The sequence below is a fragment of the Nipponia nippon genome, unplaced genomic scaffold (genome assembly GCF_047370975.1).
Source record: "Nipponia nippon isolate SJK-2023a ecotype South Korea unplaced genomic scaffold, ASM4737097v1 scaffold_4, whole genome shotgun sequence".
NCBI lineage: Eukaryota > Metazoa > Chordata > Aves > Pelecaniformes > Threskiornithidae > Nipponia > Nipponia nippon.
In genome coordinates this window covers 89,682,237-89,695,046 of record NW_028262358.1, presented here as the reverse complement: position 1 = coordinate 89,695,046, position 12,810 = coordinate 89,682,237, and the positions used below count along the sequence as shown (strand labels likewise).

The window sequence follows — 12,810 nt, the reverse complement described above, 5'->3', positions numbered from 1 at the left end:
TAAGGTAGGGAAAACAATATAATAATTAAAATGAAGAGGGCATACAGAGACCCAATATGTTTGATGAACTAAAGTATCTTTCTACCAGTAATTTATTAATCTGATACCTTCTACAAAAAAACAAACAAACAAACAAAAAACAAGCCCCAGCCCCCCAAAAAAGACCCCAAACTGTGTCCCAAATCAGTTAGAAGGAATAATCTATAAAACTATGAAAAAATAAACAAGGAAGAAGCAAGTAGGGAGAAATAACTTAGAAATACATGATCCACAATTCACAATTAGGTGCTCACAAAGCAAATTAACATAGTTGAGAAGTAAGGCATTAGTGCTGTGTTGACTTTAACTGTATTTAACTGTGTGTCATGTAAAGGCAGTGCTAGTGAATGGAAATAGTAAAGTCACTGAGGTTCTGCAGAGTCTGATTTTTAACTTTTTTTAATATTTCTATCGTTTAAAACTGTTAGTGATAAGTTAGAGGTAACAAACAGCTGGAGAAATAGACAAAACAGACACTTAGTCACTGATAAAGAGAAGATAGGCTCATTAACTGAGCTGGGTTGAGGCACACTATATTTTTCAGCATATCGAAATATAATTTTGTATCTTGAAATAAATAAGTAAATGCACACTGTATTTCTATCTTTATTCCAAGAAGCAGTTATCCTTTAATGACAAACCACAAGAAGAGAGAATCTCAGTCATCAGTTGAAACTGGACTCGCGTTGTTACGCTTTGACCCAAAGGCCCCATACATCCAAGAGCTGCAGTATCGAGGTTATATTATCTCTGTATTTGCCATTGTTCTGAAAAAGGCTGGAATACTGGTTCCAGCTGGGTGTTCTTCAAGAAGGACATTGAAAACTGGAGATGACTCAGGGTAGGGTTGTAAGAATGATGAAGGAATTGGAAGCGTGCTGCATGGTGAAAGATTTAGCGCTTGGTCTGCTTAGTTTAGCAAAAGTGTGGTTAAGAGATCATTTGATCACACTCTTAACATATTCATGTGGGGAGCAGAAATGTGATAATAGATAGCTTCTCCATCTAGCAAACAGAAGTAAAATAAGAACCAACCACTTGAAGTCAGCCAAATTAGTTTGGAAATAAGGTGCAAAATTTTAACAGGGAAAGCAGTTAAACACTGGAACAACTTACCAATAGCTGTGATGCGTTTGCAAACACTGGAAATACCATAATTAAGATTGCATGTCTTTCTGACAGACTTACTGTAGCTTAGGAACAAGTGTTAAATGTGAAGTAGAAATTGATGCAGGGAAATGTGTAATCTTATGGAATCGCAATACTCACATCCTTCGTTAAAGTCCAGGACTCTATTTGCAGTGCAGTATAGTGGTTAATTTCTGCTCATTTTGATTCTGGTTTAGGAGAATTTTTAAGGTGTTTCTGCGTGGCGCAATGCGGCGCAGGTATCCATGCTGACCCTGAACAAGCTAGGATGGGTACTAAAAGCACCAAAGCTATGCTGGCATGGTTTCCCACCAGGATCGACATATAGTGCTTTTTAGCAGGGCTGAGATGCTTGCATGCAATGCTTGGTGATCACAGCTGCTTGCTTGCTCTTAACAAGCTCCTACAGGCAAGGAATCTTTGAAGCTCTTGGGAATCATATGTAAAAATAAAGATTTCTCGTACAAGAGAAGCAGGTTTCCAAAATGAGATTTTTTCCCTTTTTTTTTTTCTTTCTTTGTTGTTTACATGGGTTCAATTTGAGAACAGATAAATTTGTGCAAGAAAAGTTACCAGTTACTTAGAGCAAGAAACCATACTGGACTCAGGAAACCTGTGATGTGAAAAGAGTTGGAGGCTGAGAAATAGTGAAGGAACACATTAAAGGCCCTATTCTTACTCTTTCCTAAACATCAGATTATCCCCATTGTGGAGACAGGATACTGGACTGCTGGATTACTGGTCTGATCCCATGTGGGTTTTCTTATATGCGTTCTAACAGCGTCTCTTTCATACTATTAAATTCTGACAAACCAAATCCGTAACTTTAATGACAGCTTGCAATGATTCGAAGCGTGAACCTTTCAGAACAAATATATGCAAAAGAATCTCTGTTTAAAATAAGAGGATTCTCAAAAAAACCTAAACTTTAAAATTGATTAATTGTATCAGTTTTACCATAGCAGCTTAAAAGTGATTGTATCAGTTTTATCATATCAGCTTAAAACTGGAGTGTACATTTTGTTCATTGAACTGTCGTTTTGATTTATCGGGCAGATTTATAGTGCAGTTAATGCCTCTGCTCTTTAGATATGAGTTTCCACTGCTGGCAAAAGAAATTGAAGAAATCGGGCTACGTAACTGTGGATTACTTTCCAACTGTTGAAATGCCTTTTCCTGTCTTGTCTGCTCTGAATGTTGTCAAACCACTTCATAGTACAGTATACGGATCATCTTGTATATAGGCCTGTGAGTTGCCAGTACATCTGTGGATGAGCTACTTAGAGCCATTGATTAAGTCATTGCTAGAAAAGCAAAAGAATTAGATAAGTACTTGAATCAGATATAATTAAGGCATTGCCTTTATGTATTCTATTATGTAGACAACATGGAGCAGCCCGACTGGAGAATGTGCTGGTGTAGACATTAAATTGAAGATCACAGCATTAAGAAAGTCTGACCTGATAGCTAGCACTGCCTTGGGCTTTTCCACTAGATGGCTAATGGTACACCAGCAGTATGCTATGTACTTGTCATAATAATCAGACTTTAACTGTTCTTGAAAGATTAACGTACACATTATTCTGTTTTTTTTTTCCTTATGTGTGTCTCTAGAAGTTCATGAAACTTTTTTTATGCACCTTATGAAATGATAAAATGTGTATTATGAAAAGTGAGACTTTGCTGCCATTTTTCTGACCAAAGGTATCTGATGTTGTTTGATTCTAGGCAATTTAGCATGTAGTTGCAATAAACTTCAAGATATTTGGGTGTGGTGAAACTTTATACTCCCATCAGATTAAAAATATTTTGCTTTCATTGTTATGTTTCACAATGAACTCTGGTTTTGATTAAAAGATGCTTAGACCACCTTCTGTATATATTGTGCTATGTAATTATTTATAAAGTAGATCACATAAAAACTGCACAAACATTGAGATTTAAAATTAGAAAATGTTGCTTCTAATTGCTATGTAAAACTTAAATAAGCAGCATTAATCCACATAATTGTTTTCTTGCTAAAATTTTTATTTAACAGTTTTACTTTCTGAATAGCTGTGATTCATGACTTTACCTAGGATCTGGTTGTGCAGAGATATGTATCAGTGAAGGATCTCTTTACATGTGTGTCTTCTAGTCTTTTCAGGATCCAAGTTTTTACTGATGTCGTGTTAAAATCCTTATTCTCCTTCAGAAATATTACAGTTTGCATTGATAGGGTAAATTCATATTCAATGGAATCAATTTTTATTCTTGATATTTGCTTAAAATTGAGTGGACGATGTAAACACTTTTATAGTAAATATGAAAACATCCTATTAATTACTTTTAGGATGATTTCTCTTCCAATGAAAATGCAAGAGGGGAAAAGTAGCTACATTCTAACACTGCTAATAATGTCACATATTTCAGATTTTCCACAAGTAGTACAAGTAAGAAATCACAAGAGCTGTAATTTGATTACATTTTTGGGGTTTGTTTTTGCTTTTCAGTCGGTGGTGAAGACTGGGAGATTGCTGATTAGCCATGAGGCTCCCTTGACAGGAGGATTTGCATCTGAAATCAGTTCCACAGTTCAGGTACACAGGTTATTTGTATTTAAGTGTTCTGCATGGCTGAATATGTTTACCTCTAGAAAGAATATTTATTACTACATTAAAAGTGAGTTTTTCATATTTTTTTAAGTTATTATCTTTTACATTTTTATTAAATTTCAGTTTTGTGGATGCTTGCGTTACTTTATGTAAACAGTTGAGAAACCATTATCTACCAAGCACTGTGCATAGCATCTGCTAAGCTAGAAAATTTAACTTTCACTGAAAAGGAGGAAGGATGCGCTGTCAGATGCAAAGGAAAAATCTTTATGTATAGTCTGTTTTCAATGTACTTTTTTTACCTTTCTCATATTTTTATCCCCAAAGCTTCTTAAAAATATATAAAATGTTGAAATTGAACACAGAAAAAGCCCCCAGGTCCAGTACAGTATAATGTGGTGTTAGATGTGGTGTTCAGAGCCCTCATTAGGAAAGCAGTCTGCGAAAGTGGTTCATGTATAGTTGTGGTGATGCTCACACATGTGCAGAGCTTGTACGCACAGGACAGTTTTGAAAGGTTGAGATGTACATCAGTATCAGTTGTCTGGAGTGTTAGGCTTTAACTTTTCTGGAAGTCCTTTTGAGCTTTCTGACATGTTTTATATCTGCACTTGCATACAGATTTTCCCCTTAACTTGATTTCTTTCCTATGCACATCAGTGATACCCGTTTACAGAAACACCTAAACTAACTGTGTCCATCGCTGTCTTGATTACTATTTTTCCGATTATTCTATTCTTAAAGTAGTTTTATAGGACTAGAGAGAAATGGGATTCTAAAATTCACAAAATATAAACCATACAGGCAGTAGTTAAACCTTGGGAATTAGCTTTTTTGCAGGAAGTAATAGAATTAATTGTTCTGGGAATGTAATTTTAAATTAAATATGCATAAGGAGTCAGAAGACTATGTTTCTTGATCTTTGTGATACAATTTCTTTTAAAGAGTAATTGTATTAATTTTAGTATAATTATATGAAGGTCATTCATTTTTTCTACCAAAATTTTGTCTCCGTTAAGAACCAAATATTTATCATCCTTCTAAGTAATTAGTATTTGACCACCCTTCTTTTATAGGTAGCCTCTGATTAAAATAGGGCTAGTAAAGTCATAAGGTACTGCCAACCATGAGTGTTGAAAGTGATGATTTTTCTTAAATTCTTACAGAAATGTGAAATAAACTCAACCAAAAGAGCCTGTCTTTTAGTATCTTGTGTTATTATTAACACTTGAGGAGAAAACTATTGTAAGCTGTGCAGCAATCTCATAATTCACTGGCATAACAAAGGAAAGTATATGTCTTGGGGAAAAAAGTGAATTGAAAAGAAAAAAGTTTATCAGCAAATATTATCAGAAGAGCTTGGGATGCTCAATGTATTGCTGAAACTACAAAATGAGTTTTTAATCTCTTCAGGCCTCCACTAAGAAAAGTACTTACCTGATTGATCCATTTTGGGATTGTTTTTCAGATGAGAGGTGTATCTTGGCAAATATAACTTATGTAGAAAACAAAGTTTAAAATGGTTTAATAAAGGGCTAATTATTTCTGTCAATATTGAAAGCAAATATTTGTTTCATGATAGTAGCTCATAGTTTTATATTCATATTTTTTAGGAAACTAGTATTTGTATCTTGAGAATACTAGTTAATTTATCACACATGCTACCTCAGAATAAATTGGAATAGAACTCTTTGGCATTGAATTTATCCATGGCGAGTTTCTTTCATATAAATTCTTTGACTTGAATCTGTGTTATAACCATATTGTCATTACTCTTTATATCCATTCTTGAAGATTTTATCGTCCATATTAAAATTTTGATACCAGTTATTTTTAAGAATATTCATACTGCAAAAGAGATTAGAATAATATTTACAAAGCATTACAACTTTTTAAAGAACAGTATTGCTTTAGGCATAATAAAGACTTTGCTTTTTTTTATTCAGTTAACACACTTGATCTCTAAACGATCAAGTTAAGTCTGTATGTCTAATATCACTGTGCTGTAAAAATAAAAAAGAAAAGTGAAATTCTCTTTTGCTGGATACAATGCATACTGAGAATGCCAAAAATTGGAGATTGCCGTTGGCTTTAGTTTCCTCTTACACATGGAAGTAATAAGACTTCAATAAAGCGTGTCCAGTTGGATTAGATGGTTAGTTTCCATATTGTTATTCCATCCTTGCTGTGAGGTCTCTTGTCATAGGAATAAGGTGAATAAAAGTACATAGGTTATTTTAAAAGTTAACTGTCACAAACACTTCATGGTTATGTACACTTCAAGGAAAAGAGTACCAATGGAAATGATGGCTATCACTCATGAACTACAGGAGAAAACTATATTGAACAGTTTTCTCTTTGCATATGAGAGATTAAAAGCAGCATTTGGAGAGCATATTAAATAAGATTTGTTCTGTGTCAAATACAGAATATTTTAAAGAGGCACATTATTGCATTAAGTAGTCATTTACTCTGATTTCTCAAACACTTTAACAACAGGATGAAGTGGTTTAGTTAAAACTCTATGTGATAGGACTTCGCCCTTTGTACTGATGTGATCTCAATGGGTATTCTAAAGTGAGCAACAGATGTTAGGATAAATTCAATACAGGTACAGTTAGTACTTCACATTGATTATTCTATATAAAAACGCAAAACTGTCATGTTCAGCAGAGAGGGCACTAAACTTTTGCTTAAGGCATACAGTCGGAGCTCAGTTTGAGAAGCCCTGGAGAAGGGCCCACTGAGACGTGACTTCCAAAATAATGAAGCATTGGGTGTGGAAATCATCAGTACATTAATCACTTGTAATATAAAAGAATGTAAATCCAGTATTTGTGTCCCTGTTAAAAAAAAAGAAAAAGAAAGAAAAAAGGGAAAACCAGGATGTTTTCAAAGAGGGATGAGAGGGAGGAAAAAGGGAAACGAGTAGGTTATGTTAAGTTGTGTGATAAAAGGCTCATCTACACCCGCACACGAACCCACACAGGCAGAGGAGCTCAGAGGCACAGCGGCAGGCAGGGGAACCCCTATAACCCAGTCCGGGAAATGGAGCCCCTGACTCAGCTCCTGCCAGGGCTGTCCCCAGCCTCAGCCCCATGGGCCAGGATGGGGACACCCAGCAGCAGGAGTCAGGGATGCTCTGGGCCGCTCTGCAGACTGAGGGGGGTTGCTGCCTGTCGGCGTTTGGGACTTATTATGGGATGCAGGGAGGAGCATTTCGAAATCATGCAAGACTTATGGGGTATTTAGAAGAGGAACCAAAGGTGGGGAGAGGTGGGGACCAAGGTGGTTTGGGGAGGAATAGATATGGGAAAATTGAGAGATAAGGGGATAAACAGGACTGGCTGCATATAAACAGGCTGGTTGGTATGACTGGCCATGCGCTGTGCCTGATCAGCAGCATGTGTCCTGTCTTCTCATTAAACTCCATTTCTAAATATTTTCCTGGGTGAGACTCTTTCTATTCTGTGTGCATGTGTGTGTATGGAGATCTAAGTGCCAGCCACTGGAGTCAGAGCATGGGTCATGGGGGCCAGTGGGCCTGGGGTGCCGGACTGGCAGCTGGCGAGGGTGTCAGTGTCTGTCACTAGCAAATATCAAGCTGGACTAGCCAGATATATATATATATATATGTGTGTGTGTGTGTGTGTGTGCGTGTCTCTGACAGTGAGTCAGCTGGAGAAGTTGGCTACCGGAGGAACCAGGATGTCCAGGCCAGCTGCTGGAGAGACCATGGGGTCTGGGGTCAACTGAGAGACCCATTGGTGTGGGTCTGGCAGTCAGAGAGACAGCAAGGAAGAGCAAGGATCCAGGGCAAGCTACTGGACAGACTGCGGTGTCGAAGCCCAGTTACTGCAGAGATCTGCAGCATGTGTGTGTCCGTGTGGTGGTGTGTCAGTTGGGGTGGGTGTCTGTCCCAGCAGCTGGAGCGGGACTGTGAGTAGGGGCTTGTGTGTGCAGGTGCCAGCAACTGGAGAGGCCAAGAATCTTGGCCTTAGGAATTTGTATCAGGGTAACGCAAGTGCATGTTGTTTTATTCTACCTTTCACTTTTGTTAATCCTGTAATCCTTTTATTTTAATTAATTTGTAATGTTTTGCTTTTTAAGTGTCTACTGTTCCAGAGCTGCTTATAGGTGAGGCTGACCAACGTATAAGCCTGTTGTTTCTCTAATTAAAGCAATGTTTCTGAAATTAGGTTAAGCTCTAATCCATGGCTGTCTTTCAGTAGTGCCCCTATGGTAAAAAGCTACTTTACAGAGAAGCATCTTGCAATCCCACCTCCTCCTTGTCATTCTTGTCTTATCAACAAAATGAAGATGATGGTGTGACACAATTTCAGAAAGAAGTGCAAGACTTAGTAGGGGACTATGAAACAATAGGTTCTACAAGGGAAAATGAACTCAGTTGCATGAAGAACTAATCTTTGATTTTAGAAGTCTTTCATGCTTGCAAAGGTTTATAACCCTTTTACAGATCTCTCTATTTGTAGCTGCTACTGTGTCATCAGTGTTCCAATTCAAGTTGAGATGCATTGCTTTTTTCTTACAAATGAAGGGTTTGTTATTTTAGGTTGCTTTTACTGGCATGAGTTTTTGAGTGTAGCTGTATTGATCTCTTTCTACAAAGATGAGTTCCTTCTGAATGGAGCACTCCTGTTGAGCTTGTAGTGTAAAGAGGGTAAGGAATCCAAACATAAAGCTGTAATCCTGCAGTAATGGACCATTGTAATTTGAAAGAGTGCTGCAGATGATAAAAGTTTTGATTTCAACAGTTAGTAGTTATTGAAAGGATCATCTAGAACTAACTCAAAGGTGATATTTTACTTCTTTAAGAAGTCATTAGCATCATCTTTTTGTATTATTTCAAAATGACTTATTTTTTACTCTGGGATGTAATATATTAGAAAGCTAAACTTACACTGAAGGTCTTCTGAATCTTATTGTGGTCTAAGCAACATATCAGATTTGAAGAGAATTCTCAGATTCTGTTTTCGGAAGGACTTAAATGAAACCTTTTTTCTTTTCTCTAAAAGTAGGTGGCCTTTCAATAGGAAATCTCAAACAGATTGTACATAATGTATTAGAAGAGAGTTTTTGAAATTTGTGTACGGCTGAAAATTTCACGACAATCTGAAGAATGCTGTCTGGTATTTCATTAAAAACATTTTGTATTATACATTTATGAGAGAAATTTCATGTAAGCCTGAAACAAATAGCTTTTGTTTTTAAAACTGAATTTTTAATAGTCACTAACATAATACGCAGTCCTTGCCATTTGCTAGTTTTAGGTAGCTTCTGTGTATGATAGATTGTGCACATATTTTGAACATTAGACACTATTCTGCTTAATCTCTGGCACATTTGGGTCCAAGAAATAGCAACTGCTTGACCGCAAGACTTTGTCAGCACTGAATTGACATAGTACAATATGTAACGTTCTTTCTTGTTAGTCAAGTCATCTTTCTTGCCCTTCTTTATCCAAACTCTTTTACAAAGCCTATACTACTGTTCTGAGAAGTGAAGGCAATTTGGTGGAGAATATACTTAGAAATAGGAAACTGAGAATAACAGAATTAAGATCGCTGTGGAAATTTATAGGTTGTTGTTGAAGATGCGTGCCTGTTGGGAAAGGACTAGGGTGTGTGTACTGACTAGTGGCTTGATTTTTCATTTCCTGGCTTTTTAGGGCTTGTACATCAAATGTGTTGTACCATTCCTGCTTTCCATGGGACTAGATGTGGGAAGGTTGTATTATGGTTACAATAATATGGCGGTTGCTGTTTTCTGATAGGACTGAAATAAATGTAGGGAATTAGCACATACTATCTGACATTGATCTTGCAAATACAGAAAATATATGTCACAGGAAGGTCTTGGTGGTTTCTACCTATTCTTTACAAATAATGGTTAAGTTAGTGAAACATAGAAAATGCTTACTAAATTTGAATGTTTTCATTTAAAGAATTTGAAATTTCGTTTAGGAATTTTGATCTTTGTATATATCAATTACATTATAGCAGCATACACCATGAAAATGTATGCTGTTATTAAAATACAAGAAATGCACATGACTAAAGAAAGCTGGCTGGTGAAGATCAATGCTATCTATAAAATAACAAGTCAGCACAGTGGTTTTTATAGAGGGTTGCCCAGACGTAAAAAGGAACATATTTTCTTCATTCTTGCAAGAACAGAGCAATTCTGGTTTGATTGTGGTTTTCTGTCTTAGTAGCGCAGTTTCTTTTCTTACTGCCTGGGAACTATTTTGTCCCTGGGCATCTGGCTACGCCTTGTGAGGATATGGGGAACAGGGGATGTTGAGTCAGCTACCAAAGAAATGTACAGGTGAACAGACCTCAGTCCTCAGGAGTCCTTCCAGAGGACTCAGTGTGTTTCTCAGAGTTGCACAGGAGTTTGTCTTACAAAAGATTGACATTAATCAGAGGATAGGTCCCAGCAAAATCAATGAAATAACCTGTTTCTGAGGACTGAGTTACGTGATCTTATTTCTTCAATTGTTCAGTTCTGTATCTAAAAATCGGATATAATAACCTTCGTCTATTTGGACTGGTGGTGCTTTAGATTTCCTCCTGCTGCTGCAAAATAAGGCCTAATCTCCAGTAAGTGGTGTAATTTCCTGCTAGTGTGTGACATCAGGAGAAACTATTAGACGAGCTATTTTTGCGAGAAGCATTTCAGGAAAAGGACAAGTGGGTATGTCTAGGAATGCTTTTCAAAGAGGTAAGAGTTTCAGAGCAATTTTATTCTAAAGCAGGTTACCATAGAATGAATTTGCCAAAACAAAAAAAAAAAAACTTGAACAAAAACAACAACAAATTTCAATGATTTCTGCAGCATGAACATTTAAAGTAAATGGTCCTAAGTCTGATATTGGACAGGAACTGTCTTAAAAACTATTATTTTACAGAGTCCTAATGAAAAAAAATCACCTTTCCAACAAAATACTTTCAGAATGTTTGAACTGAATAATTTTTCATACTATTGCATTATGTGTCGTTAGAATTTAGGATGTTGAGATGTTCCAAACAGTCCTATTATTTCAGTTTTCTCATGAGTTGAAGCAATTCCCAGTGAAGCAGTGACAGTCCTCCATGGCTCTTTGTGGTGCTCTGAGGAAGTGATTGCAATGCAGTACTCCAAAATATTTGTGAGACCAGGTTTCAGTTTCAGATCATGCATCTGTGTCTGTACTTAGTGCAATAGGAACCAATTAATAACTCAAAGTGGTCTGTGGTGTTTATTTTGAAGTTATGGTGAATTAACATCAAATCTTGTGCTGGTGCCACTTAAAATCTAATTTTAATGAACAGGCTGTAAACCTGTTTTAAAGTCTGTCTTTATTGAAAGCAACGCTTCCAGTGTAATTGTTATTCATTTATATTTAAATGATTTCATTCTCACAATATGTGTTGAAGCAAATTGCCTTTTGAACTGACCATTGAGATATAATGGAATGTATACGCCTTAAGAAGCTGGAGGAGTTTGAGGTACAAATTGTTAGAACTACTTCATTACAGAAGTGAAGGAAATTTGAAATAATTCTCTATTCAGTTGGAAAAATAATAAAAGAAGCCTCAAACATGTTTTTCCAAGTTGATTAGAAAGATGATTGAGCACAGGCCAGCCTGGACAGCTTTTCGTAGGATACAAACTTTTTTCCCTGTTGGGTTACCATTTCATGGAATGGCTAAACAAAAAGGCTCTGGACTAAATATACGGGTACGTAAGAAAAAGGCATGCTAAAAACATGCAGGTACAGGAGTGTGGTCGTTCAGCTGACATAAAAAAATGATTAAATCTGAATTCATGTTTTTTAACTTTGCTTTGACACAGTCACAATAGGCAGTAAAATTGGAAGAGATGAAATATTGACACAATATAGTCCTTCATTTACTCCCCTATTTAACTTTCTTTGCCACTTTCACTCTTTTAGCCCATCTAGCAGGAATCACAAGCTATAAATGCCTGGTTTTATGGACCACATCATCAGTTTCTGTCACTAGGAGTATGATCTAGGAAATGCTGGTAGAGACTATAAAGAAAAGCTGGGATAAACACAGGGAAGTAAGTTCAAGTTGGGCATAAGATGTATGATAATACAATAGAAAAAGAGCAGCGATTTGAAGGAAAAGATCAAAACATATAGAAGTAAGCCAGGATAATGGAAAAGAATAATGTTATTTCCTAAATACAGAGTTGGGAGTCATAAGGGAAATATCATCGACATAAAGCTGCCATTCAGTGACTTGAGTCAAAGGTGCATGAAGATGTTCCTTGTGTTTTATAAAATATGAATATAGGCAGTTCAGCAAGCCCCCAATTTATGATGCAGAATGAACTAGAAGCAATTTTTGCTATGCAAGTCTGAAGTCTTGCATAGTATTGAATGTCATCAGCATATTTTGATAAGCAATGTAGAAAATAAAAGTGAATAGACAAAATGTTACAAACCCAAGATTTCTCAAAGGAAATAAAGCTGTATTATTCATCAATAAAAACTGAAGTTTATATACTACAAAAAGTGTTACAAAAGTAAGATTTGCTAGTGATACTGAGAAGTTCAGTAAAATCAATATTAAAAAATTATCTTTCATATTAGGAATTTGACTTATGAATTTAATGTGAATCTTTTATACTAATTATCAGACAAAGAGTTATTCTGTATCTCAGCTTTCTAAAGAGCTTGGATACTGCAGTAAACATTTGAGATGTTCTGTTTTCTTTTGTAAATAGAAGAACAACTTTCGTGCCATGTACTCCACTGCGTGCCCCCTTCTAGACCTTTGCTCCTCATCGCCTGTGAGATTCTCTGCTACAGTGCCTGCAGGGTAGCTGGGGCTCGTTGAGCCCAGCTGTAGGGATTTGGTTGTTGTGTTTGTCTGGCAGAGGTGGTATTTTTCTGAACCTGTATCACTTTCAAAAGGGAACCAAAATCCAACAAGCAACAAATGTTCTCAAGTAGTGCCTGTATTTTTTCCACACTAACTTTTTGAGGCCAAAATTG

General features: G+C 36.4%; 1 protein-coding gene across 2 annotated transcripts in view; it reads left to right on the top strand.

The window, feature by feature from the left end:
- Nucleotides 1-12,810, top strand: part of BCKDHB (branched chain keto acid dehydrogenase E1 subunit beta) — a 140,519-nt gene that overhangs the window by 79,757 nt on the left and 47,952 nt on the right. For both annotated transcript variants that reach the window (XM_087774877.1, XM_087774876.1), the window contains exon 9: nt 3,681-3,767. In XM_087774877.1, coding sequence (XP_087631003.1) covers nt 3,681-3,767 — 87 coding nt within the window. The remainder of the gene's footprint in view (nt 1-3,680; nt 3,768-12,810) is intronic.